Genomic DNA, 26897 nt, shown 5'->3' on the forward strand with positions numbered 1-26897 from the left:
TCTGTTTGAAGCAGTTAACAGTCACCTAACACTAATTTAAAGAAAGACAAAAGAAATGTCTTAATTTGGCAATGTTTAAGATTTTTATTGTTTTATTGTCAACTTAATCACTGTCACAGTTTTTCCTAAAAGGCACATGCCTTCCTTTCCTGCGGAAACTTTTACGATGGGTTTTAATCAGCATAAGCCAGTCCTTGAGCAGAGAGCTCTGCCTAAGAGAAGACGGTCCTGGGTGGCAAGGAAAGAGAAGGGATGGGGCAGCCCGCTGCTGCTGAGATGTGACAACTTGTTGGACGTCCTGAATGAGAATTCATTTCTTCTTTTCGGCCTTCTGTGCAGACTTGGTGACCTTTCCACCGGAGGCAAGTTTCTTCTCCACAGACTTGATGACACCGACGGCCACGGTCTGCCTCATGTCACGCACAGCAAAGCGACCTGGGAGGGAGAGAAGGGAGAGAAACGAGCCCAAGGAGTCAATGAGAAGCTTGAAACAACTTCAGTTCACATTAAATTCCGTAAAATCAAGTGGTATCTTGTTCAGGTCAATGGATATACATTAAACCACTGTTTATGACAAAGCTAAACTAACGAAGGTGTTTAAAGATTAAAGCTATGAACAGTATCTCTTTGACAGAGGAACACAATAACTTTTACTTAAATTCAAACTAACAAGTTTGATAAATTTCCATTTTGAGATCTTTTCTTTTGAAGAAATACAAAAAATCAGCCATGACAGGAGTTCACTAGATTCTGTCTCATGGATCCTGACTGGTGGAACATCTCAGACTGATATAGATGGAAATAAAGAGGAGTCAGAATCGATTGGTCCTGTGCAAATGTGTTTGTTTCGAAGGATTGTTGTAAATTGTCAGCGACCAATGAATGAAAAGCTTATGAAACACAAAAGTAAATTTGGCAGTTGTATCATAGAAATTAGTATATTTAGAGTCTGATTTATATGTTATATAAAACTAATACTTCTGCTTCTGTCTTTAGTGACGACTGGGCTTTAAAATTAGGCTTTAAAAAACTAGAATGGCCATACCTCCATGAAAATGGCAAAAACATCACCCAATGTTTTCGGAAAGTGGAATAAAATCCCATCCCTCATCCCAATTTTTGCGGAAATGCTTTCTGTTGTTTTTGCAAAATTCTGATGACAAACCAACAAATAGACAAGAGTGAAAACAAAAAGCGTTTTACTCACCCAGAGGGGGATACTGGGAGAAGCTCTCGACACACATGGGTTTTCCAGGCACCATGGTGATGATGGCGGCATCTCCAGACTTGAGAGCCTTGGGGTTGTCCTCAAGTTTCTTGCCGGAACGACGGTCAATCTTCTCCTTGAGCTCGCTGAACTTGCAGGCAATGTGAGCAGTGTGGCAATCCAGCACGGGGGCGTAACCCTGTGAGATCTGTCCGGGGTGGTTCAGGATGATGACCTGCAGAGGGAGAAACACAGAGAGACACGGGGGGAGGTTTGAGGAACATGGGTGGTGTGAAAATAAGTGTTGCACGTTTTGGACCATTATCATGACTGTTGTTTTTTTGTTGTTGTCTTTTACACAGAACTCAAAAGTGAACCATCGTGACTCATGAATAAAATCTCAGATCGCACAAAATATCACCTGGTATAACAAGACTTTGAGTGAATGGATGTGAAACTCCGGCTATCTGGGTGTTTGGCTGCAGTTCAGTTTAAAGTCAGTATTCAGCTCGCTTCCAAAATGGCGACTGAACACTAGCGTTACTGCAGCAAGCAGATTCCTCTCTTGCATAATCAGCTGGTGCTCACTCACCAAGGATTTGTTTCCTGTGTGGCAGCAGAACATGTAGCAGCACGCTTCAGAATGATAATGATCTGGGATTATGTTTTCACTTTCGACAAATCTGTGCTGTATTGTAAAATCCTCATGATAAGTTAACACACCTGGGCAGAGAAGTTATCAGCAGCCATGGGTGGGTCGTTCTTGCTGTCACCAGCCACGTTTCCACGACGGATTTCCTTGACGGACACGTTCTTGATGTTGAAGCCGACGTTGTCACCGGGGGCAGCTTCAGGCAGAGACTCGTGGTGCATCTCCACAGACTTGACCTCCGTGGTCAGGTTGGGGGGAGCGAAGGTAACGACCATGCCGGGCTTCAGGAGACCAGTCTCAACGCGACCGACAGGTACTGTTCCAATACCTGAGAGAGAGCAGGAGGCAGGAAGCCATGTTTTGATCAAAATAATTTCACAACCACAAACTTCGGTCGTAATGAAAATGATAAGAAAATGTTGGGACCACCAGGTTGTTGTGAAATTTGCAGAAGAGGGTGTTTGTCTGGACAAAGCTTCACAGCACAGTGCGCGAGATAAGGTTTGTTTTTCTCTTCATATTTTTCGACAGGTAGATTTAAACATACGACTTATGAGGTAACATTTACAGGACATGACGTGACTCTGCTTACCGCCAATCTTGTAGACGTCCTGCAGGGGCAGACGCAGGGGCTTGTCGGTGGGGCGGGAGGGGGGCAGGATGGAGTCCAGAGCCTCCAGCAGGGTAACACCAGTGGCACCGCCCTCTTTACGCTCAATCTTCCAACCCTTGAACCAGGTCATCTAGATCAGAGACAGACGGAAAAAGAGAAAATATGTGATTTAGTGATTGTTAAAAATTAAAGAAATTGTATCTATTGAGCTACACTACGTTGTCCTAAGTTTCTCACCTTGTCGCTGGCCTCCAGCATGTTGTCTCCGTGCCAACCAGAGATGGGCACAAAGGCAACAGTGGCGGGGTTGTAGCCGATCTTCTTGATGTAGGCGCTGACTTCCTTGGTGATCTCCTCAAAACGCTTCTGGCTGTAAGGGGGCTCAGTGGAGTCCATCTTGTTGATGCCAACGATGAGCTGCTTCACACCGAGGGTGTAAGCCAGCAGGGCGTGCTCGCGGGTCTGGCCGTTCTTGGAGATACCGGCCTCGAACTCACCAACACCAGCAGCAACGATCAGCACGGCACAGTCAGCCTAAACAGGAGAAACTCGGTGAAACTTCTACCAACGTGATGAGGTGACGAGTCAGTTACAGAAGCGTTAACGTGTCTTTACCTGAGAGGTTCCAGTGATCATGTTCTTGATGAAGTCCCTGTGTCCAGGAGCGTCAATGATGGTCACGTAGTACTTTGCGGTCTCAAACTTCCACAGAGCGATGTCGATGGTGATACCACGCTCACGCTCGGCCTTCAGTTTGTCCAGCACCCAGGCGTACTTGAAGGAGCCTTTGCCCATCTGTTGTGGATATAACAGGTTATAGATTTCTATAGGGTATAACAGGGATATGTCATAGATCTATATAGGATACGACATGGATGTATAAAAGATATAACAGGGATATGGTCTGGGTGTTTCAGTTGCACATGTTTCAACAGTAGGTGTCGCTTTTACACGGATCTCAGTTATCAGTGACACTCTTTTCTGAATACTCACTGATTCTCCTCATGTGATTATAAACTCAGACTCTCGATTGACACAAACCTCGGCAGCTTCCTTCTCGAACTTCTCGATGGTTCTCTTGTCGATTCCTCCGCACTTGTAGATCAAGTGCCCGGTGGTGGTGGACTTTCCGGAGTCGACATGGCCGATGACCACGATGTTGATGTGGATCTTTTCTTTTCCCATTTTTGTTTACTGCTCATTAAAGAGAAGAGAAGAGACCATTGATTGTTCATTAGGTCGCTGACGTTGGGGAACAACTCGGTGCATTACGTTGTAAAACGCCATGATGGCGGAGGCTACTTGATTTATATATATACATAATATTTCACGTACACCTGTTTTATTATAACGTGAGTTTATCGCGACGTTAATTTCATCGTATTTTATACATTAACCCAGCTGGCCCAGTGTGGCGTTCACGCCCTGTCGTATAAACCGCGACTACACTCAACTTCCTGATAAATTGATCTTTTCGGCTTCTTCTTTATTTCCAAAAGGAATTAAAAGCTTCTAGCATCTTCTCCATATCGATGAATATAACTGTGGGTGTCTTACTGTTCGCAAAAAATGCTCCAACTGCACCAGGGATGACAGTTGCGTCACTCCACATTAAAAACAAACTGGGATACATTTAGCTAATTAGCCACCAAATTCACGTTATAACTGCAACTAGTAACAATTTAAGTGCCGTTAACAAAATGCGTACGAATGGGACACTGCGTTAACACACCCTCTGTGTTGAGTTCCCATTGTGCCCACACGGCGTGAACGCAGCATTTTAACGTCGGTAAAGCTGCGTTAAAATCCAGCGCAGTAGATTCACGATCTTTACGATCGAACCGGGAAAATCTTTATCTATTTACGTTTTTTTTTCCTATATGTCATAGTCGGTGCGCGTTCACGACACCGGCGACATGGCCTGAGTCACGCACCACGTGCTCGAGTCGGGTGTCGCGACAAAACGGGTCCAGTCTGCCGTAAACCGGTCATCGTTAGCATCTACTCGGTTTATATTTCTGCAGATTTTGTCAAACTGTTAGACACACGGAGGTTTATTGGTAAATCCAGGTCCATGATTTCTAACCGGACACATTTTCTGAAAGTGGATGCAGCTCCGTCGTGATTAGTTCGACTCCTGTTTTGTTAAACACTTCTTAATATATCTTTCTCTTTACGTTACATGTGTGTTTTACTTCGATGCCCCCCTCATCGGAATCTCAACGGTGTCGAAAAAAAAAAACTACGTCAGACTGCGTGCGCGCCCCCGCGGACCGCGATCAGTTTCCGGCAGGGGCTCGTCCTGGTGACCGGCCTCCATGTTGCTGCGCAGAGCCGCCATGTTATCAACCCTTCCAGGCGCGCGCTCCCGCCCATCACAAACAGCGCTTGGGCGGATGGGTGCGCGTCCACGAGGGCGAGTGGAAACTACCATGACTGGCAGAAAAAGAAACTGGCGTGAAATGTTCTTCAGAATGAACGCTGCCACACACACGCATCTGAAAACCCCTGAATTATTACAGACCAGGGCGAACTATCACCAGAGCCTATAGACAAGTTTGGACAAAATTTACAAAAAGGTGAGCTTGCATGCTTCAACCTATTCTGTGCACATTATTATATATATTTTTTTATAATAGCAAAGGAGCACTGGTCTGCATTCTGTTGAGATTATCCCCCATCAAGGTCAAACTGTAATTCTAAATCTCCTCCTGAAATCCTCGGCTCCTAGATCTCAAATGCATTTTTGTATTTTCTAGTTATTAAGTAAAAATTCACCAACCTGTGCCTGATAAACAAGACGTCCCCGGGTTTGGAGCGCAGGAAAAAAAGGACCGAATGTGATCTTCCCCGAGTTTTTATACAGAACCAAAAGAGAGGGAGGGCTGTGCGTATCCCTGTTGCTGTCAGACTAAAAAATAAGGGGTGCTATTGGCTGGTGCTGCTTAAGTCCTATTGAGGCGATTGGATGACAAGTGCATCAGCGGACAGACGGCTGGGTCAAGAAAAAAAAGAAAAAAAAACAGCTGCAGCACAGATCAGCTCTCCACTGACAACCAAACACTAGACTCAACTGCGACGGTTAAGGATTCAAGACGAGCCAATTTCAATTTTTTCAAAGACATTTATTTTTTATTAGTTACCAGCAGCGTTCTTTCCAATCAAATGTGTGGCATTAAGATCAAGATACAGTTCTAAACCATTTCCAACTTAAACTTAACTGAGAAGAGGCACTGTCATGTGATTCAGGTAAGTGACAATGCCACATTGTTCTTTTTTCCTGCGAAAACTTTTGCGATGGGTTTTAATCAGCATAAGCCAGTCCTTTAGTAGAGAGCTCTGTTTCAGAGTAGATGTTTCAGGGTGGGGGGAAGATAGAGGAGTGGCCCGCTGGTGCTGGCACACATCTTGTTGCTGGATGTCCTTCACGACTATTCATTTCTTCTTCTGGGCTTTCTCTGCAGCCTTGGTCGTCTTTCCGGAAATTTCCTTGTTGTCAACAGACTTGATGACACCGACAGCCACCGTCTGCCTCATGTCACGCACGGCGAAACGACCTGTTCAAAGAAGGTTCAGACATTAATATGTTGTATTATCTTCTGCAGTGAGAAAAAGTGATCATGCATTTTTAAATAGGTGCAGTGGACTTCAAACTCACCGAGGGGAGCATAGTTGGAGAAGGGCTCCACAACCATGGGCTTCTGAGGAATGAGTTTGACAATGGCGGCATCTCCAGACTTGACAAACTTGGGGCTGTCCTCAAGCTTCTTGCCGGAACGACGGTCAATCTTCTCGATGAGCTCCTTGAACTTGCAAGCAATGTGAGCTGTGTGGCAATCCAGCACGGGGGCATAACCCTCGTTGATCTGGCCAGGGTGGTTCAGGATGATGACCTGTGGAAACATTCTGAATTATTAGCATGCCAAATGCAATTTAATGAAAAATCGCAAGTCATCTGTTCTGAGGTCACAACACCAACCTGGGCGTTGAAGCTTGCAGCAGCCTTGGGTGGGTCGTTCTTGCTGTCACCAGCCACGTATCCACGACGGATTTCCTTGACGGACACGTTCTTGATGTTGAAGCCGACGTTGTCACCGGGGACAGCCTCGGGCATAGACTCGTGGTGCATCTCCACAGACTTGACCTCAGTGGTCAGGTTGGGGGGAGCAAAGGTCACGACCATGCCGGGCTTCAGGAGACCAGTCTCAACACGACCGACGGGTACTGTTCCAATACCTGAGAAAAGTAAATTGTGATTAAGTATTTCAGACATTTAACTATGACCAGTTGTTATACAGCTAAATTAAAATCACTTCTTACCGCCGATTTTGTAGACGTCCTGCAGGGGCAGACGGAGAGCCTTGTCTGTGGGGCGGGCAGGGGGCAGGATGGCATCCAGAGCATCCAGCAGTGTGGTTCCATTGGCATTACCATCCTTGCGCTCAACCTTCCATCCCTTGTACCAGCTCATCTATGGATGTTTGTGAGACGTCAGTTCATGTTCATAATTATCACGTTAAAACAAGCAAAGCAAGTTGAAAATGTTCTCACCTTTTCACTGGTTTCGATCATGTTGTCTCCGTGCCAACCAGAGATGGGGACGAAAGCAACACTTGCAGGGTTGTAGCCGATCTTCTTGATGTAGGTGCTCACTTCCTTGGTGATCTCCTCAAAACGCTTCTGGCTGTAAGGGGGCTCAGTGGAGTCCATCTTGTTGACTCCAACAATGAGCTGCTTCACACCAAGGGTGAAGGCCAGCAGGGCGTGCTCGCGGGTCTGGCCGTTCTTGGAGATACCAGCCTCGAACTCACCAACACCAGCAGCAACGATCAGCACGGCACAGTCAGCCTAAAGAGGAGAAACTCGGTGAAACTTCTACCAACGTGATGAGGTGACGAGTCAGTTACAGAAACGTTAACATGTCTTTACCTGAGAGGTTCCAGTGATCATGTTCTTGATGAAGTCCCTGTGTCCAGGAGCGTCAATGATGGTCACGCAATACTTTGTGGTCTCGAACTTCCACAGAGCGATGTCGATGGTGATACCACGCTCACGCTCGGCCTTCAGTTTGTCCAGCACCCAGGCGTACTTGAAGGAACCCTTGCCCATCTGTGGACAAGTACATTTCTCAAATTAGTTAAACAGAAGGGGAATTAATACACAACACATTTAAACTCCGTAATTTTGTGTTGATACATAGTTTGTACTTGAATGAACAGAATTTATTGGAAATTGGTAACGTAAAGTTTAATTCTTTCAGGTACTTAAGCTCCAACAATAAGCTCCTCTATGTTTCATAAATAATTTTCAAATTTCACCTTTTCACAACTTGTCTGAAGTAACTAATATAAAACACATTACAATCATTCAATTTACAGCCTAAAGGGGAATATGCTTTTTTGCAGATTTAACAATTTTCATATAAAAAAAACACAGGATCACATGAATAGAACTGGTCTGAGATCAGCTGTAACGTGTCTTATTGTTGGAGGCCTGAGTCAAGTGCACAGTCAGCGCAGCGGACGTTAGGCCCCACCCAGCGTGCGCGCACACGCCAGCGGCCCTCGGGCTGGAGGAGACACGCTGACGCCGCCATCTTGGGCTCGATTCTAACGGTCCCCCTCGGATCGGGACGCTGGCGCTCACCTCGGCAGCTTCCTTCTCGAACTTCTCGATGGTCCTCTTGTCGATTCCTCCGCACTTGTAGATCAAGTGCCCGGTGGAGGTGGACTTCCCGGAGTCGACATGGCCGATGACCACGATGTTGATGTGGATCTTTTCCTTTCCCATTGTTGTAGTTTCTGACACAAGAAAGAAAGAAAAGAAAAAACCTCCATTAGCTCGCATCCTCAACACGTGTTAAATCATAAGGGTGAACATTAACCCGGGGAGGCTGTGGTGTGTGTGTGGGGGGTAATGATCCGTGACGATATGAGCGTTTTAATCCGAATTCACTCCGGTTTTTTTTTTTGAACGACCACCTTTAAAAAAAAAAACCTGATTCTGATTTAAAGCAGTTTTGAACGCGTCTCGTTAATGGAGGCCGGCGGTGCGGGCTGAGCCGCTCCTGCTAGGCCTCACTCGGCGACAGGCCAGCGGGGACACGTGTTCCTCTGCGGGCCACGTCGTCTAAAGTTACAAAGATCGCGAAATATTCGGGGGGCCACCTCGTCCCCAGACCCCGAGCTCCTGGCACCGGAGCCCCGCGGGCAGCTGTCTCGTGGAGGGGGGGGGTAAGAGGAGAAGGAAAAAAATTCCATTCCAGCATCCGCGGAGCTCCGCTAACCGCAGCCGCCTCTTTGTTCCTGTGCTCCTCCATCACAATCCGCTTCTACCTCCTTTAAAACACAACCGCGCTTTAAGTTTTAAACACAATGCGACATGTGGAGGCTAGTTTAACTTTAATGGCGGATTCCCTCGATGAAACTAATCCACAGGTTAGTGTGAAGTTACATAACCGAGATAAAAAAAGAAAAGAAAGGCCACGTTTCCTCTAAAACAGAACCAGATTAAAACGCTTCGACCACACGTCACTTCACATTGAGATCCTGACTTTACTCTGGGATTAGTTTAAATAATGAACGCAGCTTAACTCACCGGCGTTTCTGTGGTTTTCACCAAAGCTGCTGCCCCTGGCCAGGTAACAGAAAGAGGAAGTGTGCGGCAGGACCAGCGGGTTTTATACCGGCTGGGAGGCGGCCTGACTTCCCGTCGCCCTCCCCGGTGACGACCCCGCAAATCACGCACATTCCTGCAAAAAAACGTCAGCACGTCACCGGAAGAAGCTCGAGCAGCGCGGCGGCGACCGTGCGTCCAGACAAACCAGGGGAAAATCAGAAGCGACTCAAGTGACGATGGAGAAGAAAGTTTGAGTTGTTTAAGTTCAAAACTCTTAAAGTTGACTCGATGGTCGGTTGACGGCAGCTCAGCGATTTTACCCACGAGGGTGTTTTTTCCACTGTTAGTCACAGAAAAGCACATTCGCATCATAACACGTGGTTCAAATGTGTGAAAATACAAAGATATTTCCATCGTAACATATAATAATTACTATACAACATTTCCCCATTGAATATATATATTGTTTAATGCGATTACAATATAGATTCTGCATATATGGACATGCAGACAAAGACAAAAAGTTTTTTATGAAAATACACAATTCACTTTACTAATTTTGTATTTGCCATTAAGGAGTTAGTCACAAAAAAGCATGTTCATACCATAACTTGTGCTGCTAGTGGGACACATTTAAGACTAGACAAGTTTAAGACTAAAAAACAACGTCGATCACAAATATTTTATCCATAATAACCAAAATCATTCAGAATCTGTGTTTGATAAAAGTTCAAAAAAAGGTGTATTTACAATGGAATAGTTGAAAAACTGTAAAATGCGACAAAAAGCTACAAAGAGAATAAATGATCATTTATTTGAATGTGTTTGTGTTTTGCAGGAACGAATATAACATGACGCAGAGCAGATTTTGAGGACACAGGTAGCTATACTTTCATTTCATTTAATTGACTTTTTTGAGGCTCAATAATAAAACGCCAGCTGATTTGATAAACAATTCATTGTGTTAAATGTTGGAAACACTGTGTTTGAGACTGACGGTTCAATAAAAACAAGGATTTTAAAACTCTGACTTGAGCTGTGTGAGGCTTCACTGTTTTCTGACCTTTTGCAAATAAGACAGATTCAGATTCTGGGGTTTAGTTTTACACTCAAAGTTTTCATTAACTTACATTTTCAGCACAAAGCACTATGAGCCCACCCTTGGACCCCCAACCTTGCTCCGTCGACACTCTGGCGACGCCTCAGCCTGATGAGATTATTTAAATCCCCATTAGATTTACATTCAAACAGATGTCAGACCCTGAGAAGATGAACTCACACTGTTTTCAAGATTTCTTATCAGCCAGTCATTTGCATTCCCAACAAACTCATGTGTTTTAAGTGATTAGGGTGGAGAGTATCATCAGTGTCATCTGGTTTAATACTTAACAACCAGAAATAATCTTATCAAATGAAAAAAAAGTAGCTTAAGTTTACAGTTTAATAATCAAACTGATGAAAAAGCAGATTTAAACTGAGACTAGGTGGAATGAACTGATGTAGACTCGTCTGTTGTGAGGATGCTGCACAGAGGTGAGGAGGTCAGGTTCTACCTCTTCCAACATCACTGTGGCACGATGCCCAGTTCAGAGGCAGCTGGCATCGCTTGGTGAACGTGCACACACACGTTTGCACTCACACAGCTATTTGCTCGCCTTTCAGTTCAGGTAGCAGCCGCTTTGACTTGGCAGCTGCTCCTCTCAGTCAGCAGAGGGTGGAGGGCCTGAGCGGGAAGAGGGAGGGAGGACAGGAGACGGGCAGAGGGAGATAGGGGAGGGGGGAGATAGGGGAGGGAGGAGATAAGGGGCGGAGAGCGAGAGGCAACTTGACACAAGAGACACAAAAGGTGAATGGAAGTGTGTTTTTACTCTGCTGGAGATGGAGGAGGAAAAGTAGAGAATAGGTCAAAGTGTAAAATCCCAGGTAAATGTCAGACGTATGCATTTACAGGCCTACAAGTTATAGATGGGTCAAAAACAGGTTCTGCTGAACACTTCAACATGTCCAAAGGTTGGGAGGAAACCTGCATGTATAAATATATGCAATGACCCACACCTGTGTGAAAATGTGCTGCACAAAGCATCTCATACTTTGAAACTCTGACACCACGGGCTACAACATTGTTGAGTGACTGCCATTCATAACCAGAGGCTCAAAAATGTGGTCTGAGCCAGTTATAATCACGAGAATGACACGGTCCGTTAGTGATTCTTAACAGCGCCTGCCTTTTAAACAACTCCTTGTTTAAAGTGTCTTTCTCCCAGCCACCGTACAGAGATCAGACTTATTTGTGATTATAGGAGCTTTGATCACGGCTTGTCCGTGAAAATCAAACATGTTATAACTCCTCTCTGGAAACACCTCCGGCTGACTTGGCTCCATCTGAGAGCGTCTGCGCTTGCGTTATGTGCTGTTCATCAATACGTCATGTGACACCAATCACCAAAAGAACCAGGGACTGTCAGTTTATAATGAACTCTGTATTACATTAAAAACAACAACACTGTTTGGAGTCCAAGCAAAGATTCGAGACAGTTTGTTTACAGTGTCACACGTGAACTGCTGGAAACATCCGTTTTCTAATGTCCTTAAATATCTGATGTGAGTTATATTCTGAAGGAAAAAAAAAAAAGTACAATTAAAGAACTTAGAGAGAACACAGGTTGTTGTCTCTGTTGAAGATCACTTCAGTGAAACATAGTTAAAGAGCAGATTTTTATCTTATCACATTCTGCTGTGCACCAGTCTGTGTAAAGCTGTGCACAGAAAGAATAGGAAGAATGAAAACTACTGATTGTACCACAACATCCCTGTTACTCAACTGTACACAACTTAAAAGCAACACGCACAAGCTTCCCTGTACATTAAGTTCATGTTGGAACTGTAACAAACACCCAAAATACGGCTTATACCCCAAACTACTACACTTACTGTTCCATTTATGTAACTGAGTCTGATATCTGATAATTGTGGAAAGACATATTTGACATATTTAATCTCATTGTGCTGCTAAAGGAAAAGTCAGGGGACCTTCACCATCGTCTGGGGACGATAAAGATCTGGACAAAGTGTCACAACAATCCATGAAGCGCATGTTCAGCTATCGCACAGTGAAAAGTGAAAACTTTGTCCAGACAAACTGTTTCCGCCTCTGCAGGAGAAAACATAGCCTCTGGCGATCTGATGACTGAACGGAGCAGAGTACAGCTAGAAGCCGTGTTCTTATTCCAGACACACACTAGAACGGGGTGAGGGGAGAGAGAGAGAGAGAGAGAGAGAGAGAGAGAGAACTCTGAGATGTGTGTTTAATTGTGTGTGTGAGTGTGTGAGTGTGTGAGGGAGAATGTGATTCAACCAGCAGACTGGCAGCCAGTTTCTAGCAGAGCGTCAGTGGTGAGTCATCTTGTAGGAGTGGTGGTGGTTATAGCAACAAGGGACCTGAGCTTTAAACCACTGAGTGAAACGTGTTTGTTACACAGACCCACAGCGACCAGTCTAATTCAAAGCTTTCCACTTTCTTCATTTAAAAAAGGGACTTGTCCACATACTTTTGACAATATAACATTATAGAGAGTACAAAATAGATGTGATTAAATATTTTTCCATGATAACCAAATACAACCATATACAAAAATATGCAGCAGCTATCTCTCTGGTAAAAATGTGTGTTTTCAATGTGAAAGTCTTTTATTTGATTATAATTGATTGATTTTGTGTTTTGCAGGGGGAAATATCACATAAGTATGAAACACAGCGGAAACAGGAAAGTATATTTTTATCTCTCGTCATGGCAACGAGAGATCCGGACGCTTAACGACCGACTGAGAGAAACATGTTTGTCAGTACAGACACATGCTGTAGATAGACCAGTCTAATAATGCACAGCTTTGAGAGGACTGCTTTCTCCTCCCTCTGTGAGCCTGAGGCAAACCAGTAAACAAAATCACATACTTTTAGAAATGTGACATCGTGGAGAAAGAAAAAAATAGACATGACTCATATAGAAAAGAGTCCCACCATCCTCGTGTTTCTCTAAACAATATTGATTCTAGTTTCAAATCCTTGGTTTGTCATCAGCAGCAGCACCACCAACCAGTCCTGCGTCAGAGTCTCTTCTGCCAGTTCTAAGAAACACGACTTGGTGTGTGTGTGTGTGTGTGTGTGTGTGTGTGTGTGTTTGTGTGCAGCAGAGGACGAAAGAAAAGGCCTCTGACTGATTCAGAAAATCCCACAACACTGACATTCATGTGCATAGAGGCCGTTTCAACACAATCTAAATTGCAATGTCAGCACTGTATGCAAACACACTGTGAGCCAGAGGGGGAACAGTTCATGCAAATAAAGCACATTTACAACACACAGCTGGCTCCATATATCTCCTGTGTGCTGCTCCGCACCCCCCCCCCCACTGCTTCACACTTGCTAACTAAGTTCTCCCTTTTGGTGTCCGGGCTCTCGTCTGCATTTGTTTCACACCCGGAGTGTCGAGAAAAAGAGTAAATCCCAGGAAGAGAAGCTGTTTGATTCCACCTCTGACCTCTGCTGTGGGGGCTGCAGGGCGCTTCATTTGTTCACCTCTGGTCTGACTGCAGACACAATCAAACCAGGAGGTGAACATCTCTCTACAAACTGTGTCTTTCATAGTTTCTTTTATTCTTCAGCCCATTTGTTTATGCTATTTATAAATAGATACTGATCTGTAACGCCTGTTAGAATATTGTACGAAATATTGGACTGTATAAATCAACCCGACTTCTTTCAGTGATGTTTTTGCACAAAATTTATTTTTACAAGGTTTTAGAAATAGAACCAGAAAGTAGATTGTTCCCCTGCGGCCAGTTTTACTTTTGAAATTACTTCCAGCTACAATTGTCCTCCACATAATCACATGACCCTGATGAAGACTGTGCAAATTAAAGGGGAACTACAGTTTGTAAGATAGAAACAAAGGTGGAGAAAAAAGAGTGAAAAAAAGTGAATAATGAAATCAGTTGTTTCTGTAGATGTGTTGTGAATTCTTACAAACCTCAGATATTGTAATTTGTACTCCACAACAGTGCCTGATAGATTCTTTGGCACATTGAGCTTAATAATAGATAAAGATGGACTCTTATGAGCCCAGGGGAGAATTGTATTGCATTATATCACTATATAAAGTCATAAACTCTTTAAATCATATTTATATAAAGGCATCGACAATTATAAATAATACGTATTATATTCTAAAACAAGGCAGAACTTCTACATATGATATCTGGATATTTATTCTTTCAATTTAACTCAAGTAAAAGTGTTTCACAGGATTTCTACTGTGACTCAAGTCAAACTACATTTGAATAAAGATTCACAGTGGAGGCATCATGTCGATGTTTTATTATTATTAATTATTAGAATAAAGTGAATTTGTCTCGTTTAAAAATTATGATGAAAGAGATTGTAACACTGTGTAAACTGGTGGAGGGACAGAACGTGTAGTCGACATGGGGGACGATTATTGCTGCTGCACCGCACCGGCTTCATTCTAAGAACTTCCGGTTCATTTCTATATTAAAAAATAAATAAATAAATAAAACTCTGACGCAAAGTTTAAACAGAGAAGTGACGTAATCACCCGGCAACGATGACTCATGTCCGGGTGTGACTTCTGAGAAACGTGGAGAAATAATGAAATGTACAGAGACTGAGATATTAAATCATTGAACTCATGAACAAGGTGACGCGTGAGGATGATTTAGGATCAATGAGTAAATCAAACTCTGTTTTTAAGTGGACTTTATTTCTGTCACTCATTGATTTTGAATTTCTGACAAATACAAAAATAAAACTTTCACAAACTGGCTCTGATCTTATTTTGTTTCAGTTTGAGACCTTTGCTTATTTTGATTTTCATTATCTTGCCCCACCTCGTGGCTGTAGAGAGGAACTGTTCACAATCAAACACTATCTTGTCCCGTCAGTCACACAGATTCAGATTCAGACACCGTTATTATTATAATTATTGTTCATGTGTGTGTTTATGACAAACTGCTGTGTCCCAGGGTTCTAAGCAGCTGTGAGATCAAATGTATTATTATTATTTACCCCTTTTGGTGGCGTTTATTGCTGGCCGCGTTCAAATTACTGTAAAAACTTTAATGAAGTCTGACACTGTTGTTTGAGAAAGACGTTGTCGTGTTCGTTTATTCACACAGGGGATACACCAGGTTTGAATATATTGAGATATGTGTTGAAGGAAATTTCCGCCAAAATGTTTATAAAAAAATTAAAAAGTCAGCTTTTCTTGGAAATGTAATTACACACAGAAATCATGGTCTGATATGAAAAAGTTTATCGTGTATATTTTTCATTCTTGCCAGATAATAACAGCAACATCCATAAATGTAAACTCACAAAAAACAATTGTATCTAAATATAAGGAATCTTCTTCCTTTTCTATTTCTTCACTTTTTAAATTATTATTTTTTATTTTACTGTACCTATTCGATATGTATCAAAAATCTGTGGACATGAAATCCACAACAGGCTCATGAACAAATCCAAACAGCAGATAAACTGAAAATCAAACACAGACGGAGCAAAGTCTGCATCAGCACTGATGTAAATAAAAACAAAGCAAACATGTGAGGCCTCAGCTTCACGATCATATTGGAGATTAATAAGTGTTTATTCTACAATAACACCTAAATTAGACTGGGGGGAGTTTTGTTCAAGTAAGTTACTTTGGCTGTTACTATAATAACAGATAAATTAAATAAAGGAATTTAATATTTCTCCACCAGAGCGACACTGAGGTCTGAGCTAAAACTAATACAACAGTCCTGCAACAAATCCTCCTGTAGGAAGTGGATCGTTTTAGTTTCTATTTCTATTTGATTTGTTGCATGCTTTTAAAATTGAAATTCCTAATATCACAATACAACAAACTGAACGTTGACTGCAGTAGCTTCATCCAAGTGTTCCTAATAAAGTGGACTAGTGTCTGTTCTGCCATTTAAAGGGAACATGCACATAATGTAGATTTTCTTTGTTGTGATTTGAGATTAAAGGAGTTAAATGAAGGTTATTTGAGACGGTAACATATTAACACAGGGTGGCATGTTTTAAATCTTCTAGAGAGGAGTCAAACAGAAGCAGCGGATGCGAACCTGACAGCAGCAGCAGCAGAAGAAGAGACGTGATGTCACTATCATGTCCACGTACAACAAGATTCTCTACACAATAAATTAAACTAAGGCATGAACACACTGTGTCTGTAAAACATTGCACATTTTCAAAGCAAAACATTTTTACATGTCATATCTTTACAGTCACAGTGCAGCATGATATAGTGCATGAGTCAGAGATGCTCCCACATTAGATTCTTCTTGATGCAGATTCTGATATTTGTCCTTTGGGTATTGGCCGATACTGAATACCAATCTGATACCAGTGCATTTAAAAACATGGAAATATAATAGCGGAACAATATAAGTGGATCTTCGGATGCTTTATGAGATTACTAGTGTTGTTCTTATTATTACTAACTGTGTTATAAGTTATCAGGGGCAGTGAAGCGCAACTTCTGCTTGAGAGAAGTGATGAGAACATTTCAGCATTTCAGGTTTTCAGGTGCTGGTATTGAACCATTTCTCGTAAAAGTTTACAAACAAATCCAGTCATTGCTTTGGAAGTTGAGCATAAAAACGTCTAAATAACAAGTAAAAGAACTAATCCTGGAAACTTTGTTTTGTAAAATATTGGCACTCGTATCGCACATAAGGCTTTTTGGTTTCTTTGTGGAAAGTGCTTCTTCTGGTCAAATGGACAGTGAAGACGTGGTCAGAGATTAAGCAGCGTAAGAAATGTGGTCTGATCATAAAACACTTGGTCCCATTTTCTTCACTGTCCGAGAAAAACGAAACAATATGTTTTAAAAAGCACGTCCACCCCCGCTCTCTCTCCACATTCACACTCACCTTTTAGACAAAAGGCAAAAATGCCCCAAATCCTTCAGTAGTAAATATTGTTCTCATTTAAAGAGCTGGACCGTTAAAACACAAGTTCTCCATTGGAAACTGCCGAGAGTGTCCAGCAGGTGATGAATCATTTCAGTGCAAACAGTCAGTCTGTCCATTTGACTTCAACACACTCGGAACATCCAGCTGCTTTTCTCAACTCAACTCAAAATGTGATAAAACTGCTCCATCGTTTCAAACTCTTTGCTAAAACTATTGTGCTAATTCATTAAAAAAACTCTTTGCTTTAACGTTCAAAGACCTGACACACGTATTAAAGATACAAATACTGCACTGACACAGTAGAACCATCGAGACGTCCTGCTTCTACAACTTCTATGATTCAAATATTATTCTGTTCTGCTGCCACCTGTTTTTAACATCGGCCTTTTACACTCTTTGATTTGAATTTTCAGAGGTAGAACTTTCTCTGTTTGAAAGTAAACATCCTGCTTATCTGTATTTTATATAAAAGTGGAGCTGGATTATTTGTACTTGTGTTTTTTTATGTTGAGATGGACCTGCTGCTCTTCCTCTCCACCTCCGCCCTCTCCTCCTCCGTGAGGGCCCACGGCTGAATCTTCCCGCTGCCGAATATGACGAAGACGAGAGCGCCGGCTGCGTTGATCCCGGCCGCAACCCAGAACACCATCTGCCAGCCTGCCAGTGTGTGCTGCCAACCAGAGAAGAAGACATCAATGGTGTGTAACTGTAACGACTATGTGTGTGTGTGTGTGTGTTTGTGTGTGTGTGTGTGTGTGTGACATTAATCATTTAGACAAAGGTACATTTTATAGTTTGAGGATAACTAATGTTTGTGAATAATCAATAACACGGTCTGATATGCTGACGTAGTGATCGACCTACATCTTTTGTGAAGTATCCGGTCACTATCGGTGCCACGACACCAGGGATGGTCCCAAACGTGTTGGTGATTCCCAGAAGAAATCCTGCGTACCTTCAGGGGACAAGGAGAAATGTTGTCTTCAGTATTTCCTAAGATACACAGAGGGAGTGACGGATACTTTCACTGAAACTAAACGTTGTATTAGAGCGACTGAATATTAATACTGACGCCATTTTGGACTCTAGTGTTACACAAACTAAACAAATGATATCGACTTTTGTTCGTTGAAACGCTCGTCAACACAAATGTGGATATTTCTGAGCAGGGAGAGACGGTAACACCCACCGAGGGGCGATGTCTATCTGATTGATGAAGACTCCGGAGGCGCTGACCCCACCGGTGGTCATGGAGAGCGTGAGGAAGGTGACGGTGAGGACGTGGCTGCAGCCGGCGTACACCACAGCCACGAGGAAAACTGTGGGAAACAAAAGACCTGCAGGGAGGAGGAGGAGGAGGAGGAGGAGGAGGAGGGCGTTAGGGAAGGAGGGAGACACCTGCACATACATGAACAGTGCATCTGACACACAAAGACGATCTGGGGAACACTTGCCTGTGACAGTGAAGAGTTTGCGCACGGCGGTGATGCTGAGCAGCCTCCTCTCGATGAGGCTGTCAGCTGCGACGCCCGACAGCGTGGAGAGCACAAAGGCACCGAGATACGGCAGAGCGGACAGGAAGCCGTTCTGAGGACGGAGACACAGATTCAGACGTTTGATGAATGAAGCTTGTTTTTCCGTCGCTGGTTCTTTAAAAGACGATACGTTTTTTGCTATCTACCATTCTATTAAAGGAAAACTCACCGATTTGAGGTCAAAGTGCAGGATGTTGTTCATGTATGTGGGCAGGGAGGTGAGCATGGCGTAGTAGGACCAGTTCGAACACATCTGGGTGATGATGATCGCCCACAGGGGGACGGACAGCAGCATGGGCACCACGGGGACGGACCAGCCGTGACCCGTGCCCTGTCGTTTCAGATTAGACCAGAGCATGAAAACTTTAAACACAATCCACAAACAGCACAAAACCGACACACGTAGAAATAAAACACGAAGGACGGGAAGAGAAAGTAACAACAAGAGTGAGAACAGGAAGAGAAACGGAAACAGGAAGTTTAAAAGCGGATTGAAGAATGATAAAACAATGGAGGCAGAAAGAACAACAACACCTAAAACTCCCCCTTCTGATTTATTCAAACTATATAAATGCGTGTTTATAATTTATGTGTAATATCCTTTACAGATTCATTTCTGTATATATATATATATATATATATATATATATATATATATATATATATATATATATATATATACATATTGTAGTATAAGGCACAAATGTTTGCATACTTCAATTGAATATGAATTAAAGCTTTTTATTTTTTGGTCCATGTCTCTTCTGATAACACGGAGAAGGCGGAGTTTATGAACGATACTGCAGCCAGCCACCAGGGGGCGATTTAGATTTGGGAGCTGTCCATCTTGACTTACAGTCGATGATCAAACATTCAATCAGGAGAAAAACTACTGACAACAAATACAGGTTAGAATCTGTATTTGTACATGTACACTTGTACGAGTGGAGTCACTGTAATAATACTTTGTTTCATGTATTTATGTCCAAGATCTAAAGTCATATGAGGTTGAGTTTTTTTCCTCTGATCAATATTCTCATCTCTGCATCTCACAAACTGAGAAGAAATCTGAGAGGGTAACGTTTCCCTCAGGCTTGAACCTTGTGATCGTCTCTTCCATTTGTTTCCACTGTCACTTACTTTCTAACCAGAAGACGTGAGAGACGCGTTTTAAATAAAACGTCGGTTAATGTTTCGTGCGCACACCTGAGGCCCAATAGAGTTGATGATGTAATCTCTCTCCTCTGTGCTGATTTGACGATGAGTCCGAGGGTCATCTGACACGAAAATGAACCAGAAGACGGCCCAGAGGCAGCCGGCTCCTCCTGAGAGACACAGAGACAGAGAGACAGGGAGACAGAGAGACAGAGAGACAGTTATTGTTTCACCTTGATGTTGGTTTTCCCTTTAATTTCTCTGCCGTCCCTACATGAGGATGTGATCTTGTTCTCACCACAGATGTAGAACACAGCGGGCCAGCCCAGCGTTTGACAGATGAAGCCCGTGAGCGGCAGAGCCACAAAGGCTCCAAAGCTTGACCCGGATCCCGACAGCGTCATCAGACGAGAGCGCTCCAGAGGGGGAGCCCACCGAGCCCACATCGCCATCATGGCCGGGAACGTGACTCCCTGAAGAAACAGCGAGACGGAGAAAGACTGAGACAAAAACAAACGATGATCTTGTTTTTTCAGTAAAAGAACGTTTTCACTTTTAAGTTTCCTGCAGCTTCCTGAGACACGTGCGACTCCACTACCCAGCATCCTCTTACCTCGCCAAAGCCCTCCAGAGCTCGCAGTGCGAACAGCCAGGTCACACCGAACTGAGCAGCCAAGGGGGTGAGGAGGGTGAGGGCAGCCGTGCCCAACACACCCAGCCCCAAGAAGACTTTCCCCCCGTAGAGACCGGCCAGGTAACCCCCCGGGATCTGCGTGAACAGGTAGCCGAAGAAGAAGGCCCCCAGGAGCCAGCCCTGAGTCTCCGAGTCCCAGGGATACTGAGGGACCTGGGATCAGAGGACGGACAGATGCAGGTCAAGTTCAGAGACTTTTTAACCAGTTTCACTGCTTTTTAAGACTTTTCAAGATTCAACAAAAGTTTTTACCCCCTCTGGTTGTGGGAACGTGTCACTGCTGTTTTCCATCCCCGACGGCATCGGACACGCGTGCACGACGGAGCTGTTCGGACCCGGCGTGGGCTCAGTGATGTTCACCATGGCGACCATGGCAACACTGAGGTTGACACGGAGGCCGTAGACCACGCTGAACCCGAGGAACATGAGGACGGCGAGGTTGAGACGAGCGGAGCAGCACTTTGGAGGAGCTGCTGACACACAGAACAATGGCGTTAGCATTTGGACCTTTGATGCAGGATACAAGGTATATTCATATTTGACATTTTTATTATTTACAGTTTCCATTTTTTTATATTTCCATTTTTCCATTTTCTCTGGAAACACAATATAGTAAAGAATTAATTTGGACTTTTTGGCTTCTGCGATAAACTAAAGGCTTCTTTGCGTATTTCTTCTTCATGTGTTTGGTTCAGTATTATGTGATTTTAGTTTGACTGCCTCCTCACATGTCTTTTATAACTGACAAAGTGCCGACGTGAATGTGACTCTGCAACAACTGCAAACACCTTCCCTCTGTCATCCTAACGTGATCATCACAGTAAACACATTTTTAGGTTTTTAGACTTCTCGTTTGACAAATTAAGACATTTCCCAACATCACTTTGGAATCCCTAAGATAAATACAACTGAAATAACTGGAAAGTTGTGTCGAGAGGAAAGTCCAAACTCCTCATTGAATAAAAATGTCCTGATAAGAACAGAAACAAACCCGCGTCGGTCTTGATGAGCGGCTCCACGTCCTCCACGTCCTCCTCGTCCTCCTCGTCCTCCTCTGAAGAGGCTGCGTTGATAGAGAAGCCATGTTGTCGCTGCATGGCCGTCGACTGAGCCAACGAAACACTAAAATACTGTAAAGCGACGTCAGTGAATCATGGCGTCCAGGAAATCTGTTGAAGACATGGAGATCAGATGTCAGAGCAAAACACAGACACACAAACAAACAGGATAAGAGATAAACACGATTAAATGTGTGAATAAATGTGAGATCACATGAGACACACACAGACTTCACTTCAGAGCCTGAAACTGACAACACAACACAGTGGTTTTGTTGTTCATCCTCTGAAAGCGGTGAACTTTTCAGGAACTAAAACCACCCGTGACACACGTCTCTGCTCCAACTCACCACTGTGGTTTTGTAGAGGTTTCATTCGACCTGAGGTCACAACGTCAGAAACAAGAGATGAGTAAGAAAATACCTGAAACCAAGTCAGAGCATCTCTGTTCATTCAGAGACCGGCAGCGATTCTGGTTTTACATAAAGTTTAACATGTTCTGAATTATATCTGTGAATCTGTGTTTAACTGGTGACCGCGTCCTCAGGCTGCAAGAGGAATGAAACATGATGCAGTCGGTTCAAAACAATCACACAATTATATTAGAACCTAGAGCTGCTGCGATTTCTCCATTTACCGATTCGACAGAAATTTAATTTGCAACTATTCTGATAATCCAATTTTGATTTTAGGGTTTTTTTCTGAGCAAAAATGACCAAATTTGCTGCTTCCAACATAAACATGAGGATTCAACTTAATATATTTGGGGTTTGGACTTTTGTTGAGACAGAACAAGACATTTAAACATTGAATAAACTTTGTCAAACAAAACAGTTGATTGAGGAAATAACTGGCAACTGTTTTTATTTATTTATTTCCTCTGCTGCCCGTGTTGATCTGGACTCAGTGACAGAGGAGATATTGTTTCTCATTATCTTCCTGGTTTAATAAAGGATAAATTAAACAATGTGCTCAGTTGCAGATCTAACATCATGAAAATGATCTGATTAGTGCTTTTACAAAACCAAACCGTGATTACTTTGTGTATTTAATGTGCTTAGTCATTGATAAATAAATGACATCAAGTTTTTTTAGGCCATGATCTAAAAGCTGAGTCATTGTTTTAAGTTTCAAATCGCGATGACACCGACGAAAAAAACTTTCTACCAAACAGATTTTCAGGAACTGAGAAGAATGATGCACTCCTGACTTCATCTGCAGGTTTTTTTCGAGTTTGAGTTTCCTCACGAACTCAGTGACACATACGAGTTCAAATGAGGAATCCTGCCGCTGCAGCTCCTCAGTATCAGTTGTCACCTAAATGAACTCTTCTATCAGTGATTGATCCATTAATATTATCGCAAGTCTGAAGAATTCATAGATTTCACAGTCCAGTCAATGTTTCAGTTCAATGACTCTTTTCTCAGAATCGAGTCATCAGCTCAAAAACTTCCATCACAACTTGCACAGATGTTCAGGAAACAGCAAAACATTTTATTTCTTTATTTATGTCAATCCTCACATTTGAGAAGCTGAAACTGGGTCCTGATGGTATCTTTGTTTAATAGTGATTAAAGTGGTTAATAACTTTGTTTGACTTTATATTCTAAAGCATCAGTGTGAATGTGACAAACCGGTAAAACAGGCCGTGTGAGGAGGAGACATGAAAGTGTCTCTGACTCACTGAGCGAGTGTCTGTGCACATGTGTCGTGATGTCAGGGTCAATAATCCTGAGTCAGTCCGATAATGAAGGAAGGAAGATGTGTGAAATCTACAATATTCAATATCGAAATTCCTCTGCATTAAACCGTCACATGTGCTGCCACCATGTCTGTCATAGTTTAGACAGTTCAAGTGTTTGAGCTGCCACCACTTTTAAAACACATCTGATCGTTTCCTGCACTCGAGTCTTAAAAAATAGATAGTTGCTCAATGTTTTTAGGAAATCAATCAATCAATCAATCAATCGGCTTGCTGTCTCAACAAGTCTTGACTGTTTGGGGCCACAAGCTGTGGACTAACTGAGAAAATAAAGTGAACAAAATCAATACACTCTTTCTTTTTCATTCTAAAACAACAATTTCAGATATATTTTTATTGTTCAATTTAACTTTACTGGTGTATTCATGCATTTCAGCACTTCATAGAAGATCTGATACAAATAATGATGATTATTATTATTATTGCATGTTTCACTTCATTTGCCATAAAATAATAACCATGTCTTTCTCAGCAACTTCATTATCAATTGTTCTGTGTCATGTGAAAATCCAGCTCAACCACTAATAGTAATAATACCACAAGTATACACTGCTGTACGTGAATAGTACTTCATTTACACACACACAGGTATTTCACTTTACTTTTCATCCTTCGAGTGGATTCACCTGACAGTCGAAAAAAAAAAAAAGTGGAACATGTAATTGAGCGTTTTCACAGTTTCTCACTGATAGAATAGTTTTTACAGTTTAATGAACCTGCACTCAGGGACTCGGTGAGTTTAATGAGACTTCATTGAGTAAAACTCACCTGCCGGAGCGTCTCAGAGCCGCAGCAGCTGTGTCTCTGTGTGGAGAGTGGGAAACATGTCGCGGAGGAACCGGATCGTTTGTCTCGCGTCAGTAAAACAACAACATCTGAGCTCAGCTGCAGTTTTTCACCACAACAAGAGAAACCGTCACATGAGCGCCAGGACCCGGAAGCGCCAGGACCCGGAAGCTTTGAGGAAACACAGAGCTCACAGCGACTGGACCGGACACGCCCCGTGTGACGCGGTCCGCTGTATGATTTACAGATCAGCGCTGCGGATGTGACGTATATATCACTTGCCCAACAGCCGGCGCATCCTCCTCGGTGATTGGCTGACAGCCGCGGTGCCAGGTTGGGTCGGTTTTCCGCATCTCTATGTTTTACAAACCTTTTTTTTTATTTCAACTCTTTCACATTTACATTTAAAAATGTTTTGCAAATAAACTAAAAACCGAACAGAGAAGAGTGAATGCAAATTGTGTTCAAATCCTTTTTTTGTGGAAAGTCATCAACGCACTTCAGGCCCCTCTGTCACGTGACGAGTTTACTTTTAATTTCCTCCGACCTGGCAACTCAGACTCATCCACTTCCTACCGGCTGAACGCGACCGGACGAACTGTTTTTTTTATAATATTTATAAATTAATGTTTAACATTGACTAAGTTCTTCTTCTTCTTCTTCTACAAACCTTTTAACTGAACGAGAGAAAACTACAAACACGTTTATCACGTCTTCCGGGTTTAACCTGTTGTTATGGCAACGCCTGGAGTGCTCGTGGTGCGTTGAAGGAAACAAACAAACAAACAAACAGCAGCTGTCGGTGTTTCCTGTTGATAAACAACCGGATATCCAACAGCCACCCCCCCACGCGCATCATGGCGCATTACAGGGTGAGTGTGCGACCACACAACCTGTAGTTTTATTGAACTGGTTATTCACTCAGAGGCTTGTGGTGCGACGCTTGTGCTAGCGGGCTAGCGTGGTGTAGCTGGGCCGTGAACGCACCACAGGCTGATAAACTCCATATACAGCAGATTGTTGAGTTTTTGAAACTGTGTGTGTGTCGAGGGTGAAAACGTGTGTCTCGTTCCAGGCCTCAGAGTCGAAGAGGGAGCAGTTCAGAAGGTACCTGGAGAAGTCCGGGGTCCTGGACACTATAACCAGCGGTGAGCACACAACACTGCGAGCCGGTTAGCATGTTGACACCTGAGGCTCTGACTCTGCTCGGCTCATTCTTTGCTCTTTGCTCTGTTGCAGTTCTAGTGGCTCTGTACGAAGAGACTGACAAACCCAACAATGCTCTGGAGTATCCTTCACGTGACTGAGCAGCTGTACAGCTGTTACAGATGTCTGCCCCCCCCAGTCCTAAAACCAATATTTATGAGGGCAGCACTTTGGTCAAAGAGGTTCCAGGAACATGACTGACTCACAGCAAGTCTGTTCTTCGTGATTATCAAACTAAAGTATTATTTTGCTTTGTGTTCATGATTCTGGAAGGACAGCACGCATCTGCTTCAATTAAAGGCAAAGATGAAACTGAGTGTTGTGACCTTAACCCTTCACCCTGCAGTTTCATAAAGCTTCACCTCGGTGCAGCTGGGCCAGAGCCAGCAGACGCTGAGGCTCTTCGCATGGAGCTGGCCGATCTTCAGCAGAAGTGCAACCTGCTCATGGAGGAGAACAAAGAGCTGAGGAACCGGGTGAGACACCTGCCTCCACGTTGAGAGGTTTCACTGTCTGTGCTGCTGTGACCTCTAACCCTTCGCTTATCATTTTCCAGCTCATGCAGTACGAATCGTCACCTGAGGAGGGAGCTGCAGAGTAGAGAAGTGCTTTCTCTTGTTCTTTGCAAAAAAATATAAGAAAAAACGTTAAATGAGCATCTTTGTAGAATATGTAAATGTTTATTACATAATAACACGGTGATCACAAAGTCACAGTTTGTTTTTGTTCCGCAACAAGAAGCAACTTTTGTTTTCTCACATTAAAAATGTGTTTTTCAGCATTTGGTGTCAGTCGCTGATTTTAAACAAAACCACAACATTCTTCTTACACGCTGATCTTCATTTCATTCTTTTTAAAGATTGTGCTCCAATATTTTCAATCATCTTTGACATAATATTAATTGCATGTCTGAATATCAAGTAAAAAAACGAATTTCATAAAAAATCTATAATTTACATGTCGCTGCTCATGTGCCTGATGGGAATGAGAGGTCTGATAGATGACAGCACATTTAAGAAGCTTTATTTTGTTCACATTATAGTAGAATAAAGATATTTTCCACAAGTTTTTGTTTTCATAAGTATTTTTTGCTGGATCACTGTCAAATATGTTGGAACTGGAGCTCGATTAATTCAGTGTCACTGATTTAAAAGTATCCGGTTGCATAACTGTGTTGTGGCCTGAAACAACTTTATCGATCTGTGGCTCAGTTTTCCATCCCACAGATGTTCCATCCAAACAGATCATTAAAAGTCTGATGCATGTGCTCGTCCTGCTAAATGTGAAAAAATGAATCTGTGCGTTGGGATCTGAGCAGCTTTTAGAAGTAAGAGGAGATGTTAGATCACAGTTTTTTATTCTGAAAATTGCTGCTCTTTGTTTTCAGTGGCACAATCTTATCTGACCCCCAAACACGTCTTTGAGTTTCTGTTGTTTCCAAACCGTAAATAAAGATGATCGACACTTCTGTATTTTCAGGAGCCGCCGTGTTGCACATTTGACTTATTTTGCCGCCACAATCTGCGCAGTAGTGATCGTGGTGTGGAGCTGCGGTATCAAGGTCCTGCCGATACGCATTCTCGACCAATCAGGGGTCAGTCTCAGCTGTCAGTC

At 43.0% G+C, this 26897-nt stretch overlaps 4 protein-coding genes and 1 long non-coding RNA gene across 5 annotated transcripts; 2 read left to right on the plus strand and 3 right to left on the minus strand.

Annotated features, from left to right (window-relative positions):
• Nucleotides 1-60: 60 nt before the first annotated feature.
• Nucleotides 61-5496, minus strand: LOC109640559 (elongation factor 1-alpha). The gene is made up of 8 exons (XM_020104636.2): nt 5255-5496; nt 3514-3666; nt 3088-3267; nt 2710-3006; nt 2452-2602; nt 1931-2187; nt 1208-1442; nt 61-435 (listed from the first exon to the last, which is right to left on the minus strand). The coding sequence occupies exons 2-8, from the start codon at nt 3655-3657 to the stop codon at nt 311-313; spliced, it is 1389 nt and encodes a 462-aa protein (XP_019960195.1). The 5' UTR covers nt 3658-3666; nt 5255-5496; the 3' UTR covers nt 61-310.
• On the plus strand, nt 4911-12951 carry LOC138405853 (uncharacterized). The gene is made up of 3 exons (XR_011239524.1): nt 4911-5051; nt 9929-9970; nt 12815-12951. It is a non-coding gene; the product is annotated as an uncharacterized lncRNA (long non-coding RNA).
• LOC109640561 (elongation factor 1-alpha) lies at nt 5577-9430 on the minus strand. Its single transcript, XM_020104638.2, has 8 exons — nt 9070-9430; nt 8119-8273; nt 7402-7581; nt 7024-7320; nt 6793-6943; nt 6452-6708; nt 6131-6365; nt 5577-6029 (listed from the first exon to the last, which is right to left on the minus strand). Exons 2-8 carry the CDS (start codon nt 8260-8262, stop codon nt 5908-5910), a joined length of 1386 nt encoding a protein of 461 aa, XP_019960197.1. The 5' UTR covers nt 8263-8273; nt 9070-9430; the 3' UTR covers nt 5577-5907.
• A 2292-nt stretch (nt 12952-15243) lies between the features above and the next one.
• LOC109640570 (sialin) lies at nt 15244-24249 on the minus strand. The gene is made up of 11 exons (XM_020104652.2): nt 24060-24249; nt 21463-21640; nt 20724-20941; nt 20391-20624; nt 20076-20250; nt 19829-19947; nt 18792-18953; nt 18542-18674; nt 18277-18424; nt 17952-18042; nt 15244-17757 (listed from the first exon to the last, which is right to left on the minus strand). The coding sequence occupies exons 2-11, from the start codon at nt 21566-21568 to the stop codon at nt 17590-17592; spliced, it is 1554 nt and encodes a 517-aa protein (XP_019960211.2). The 5' UTR covers nt 21569-21640; nt 24060-24249; the 3' UTR covers nt 15244-17589.
• mycbp (MYC binding protein) lies at nt 24189-26064 on the plus strand. The gene is made up of 5 exons (XM_020104654.2): nt 24189-24949; nt 25153-25225; nt 25317-25365; nt 25630-25759; nt 25840-26064. The coding sequence occupies exons 1-5, from the start codon at nt 24935-24937 to the stop codon at nt 25882-25884; spliced, it is 312 nt and encodes a 103-aa protein (XP_019960213.1). The 5' UTR covers nt 24189-24934; the 3' UTR covers nt 25885-26064.
• The last annotated feature ends 833 nt before the right edge of the window (nt 26065-26897 follow it).

This window comes from Paralichthys olivaceus, chromosome 20 (assembly GCF_024713975.1).
Source record: "Paralichthys olivaceus isolate ysfri-2021 chromosome 20, ASM2471397v2, whole genome shotgun sequence".
In the NCBI taxonomy this organism is placed as follows: Eukaryota; Metazoa; Chordata; class Actinopteri; order Pleuronectiformes; family Paralichthyidae; genus Paralichthys; species Paralichthys olivaceus.

Coding starts and splice junctions, on each gene's coding strand:
- LOC109640570 (XM_020104652.2), bottom strand. CDS start 21,568: ATGCAGCGACAACATGGCTTCTCTATCAACGCAGCCTCTTCAGAGGAG. Junction 20,625..20,723: donor CGTTCCCACAACCAGAGGGG/GTAAAAACTTTT, acceptor CTCTGATCCCAG/GTCCCTCAGTATCCCTGGGA. Junction 18,675..18,791: donor TGCACTTTGACCTCAAATCG/GTGAGTTTTCCT, acceptor CTCCGTCCTCAG/AACGGCTTCCTGTCCGCTCT.
- LOC109640559 (XM_020104636.2), bottom strand. CDS start 3,657: ATGGGAAAAGAAAAGATCCACATCAACATCGTGGTCATCGGCCATGTC. Junction 2,188..2,451: donor GGACGTCTACAAGATTGGCG/GTAAGCAGAGTC, acceptor GCTCTCTCTCAG/GTATTGGAACAGTACCTGTC. Junction 1,443..1,930: donor CTGATAACTTCTCTGCCCAG/GTGTGTTAACTT, acceptor CTCCCTCTGCAG/GTCATCATCCTGAACCACCC.
- mycbp (XM_020104654.2), top strand. Junction 25,226..25,316: donor CCTGGACACTATAACCAGCG/GTGAGCACACAA, acceptor GCTCTGTTGCAG/TTCTAGTGGCTCTGTACGAA. Junction 25,366..25,629: donor AAACCCAACAATGCTCTGGA/GTATCCTTCACG, acceptor TTCACCCTGCAG/TTTCATAAAGCTTCACCTCG.
- LOC109640561 (XM_020104638.2), bottom strand. CDS start 8,262: ATGGGAAAGGAAAAGATCCACATCAACATCGTGGTCATCGGCCATGTC. Junction 7,582..8,118: donor TCGAGAAGGAAGCTGCCGAG/GTGAGCGCCAGC, acceptor ACTTGTCCACAG/ATGGGCAAGGGTTCCTTCAA. Junction 7,321..7,401: donor TGATCACTGGAACCTCTCAG/GTAAAGACATGT, acceptor TCTCCTCTTTAG/GCTGACTGTGCCGTGCTGAT.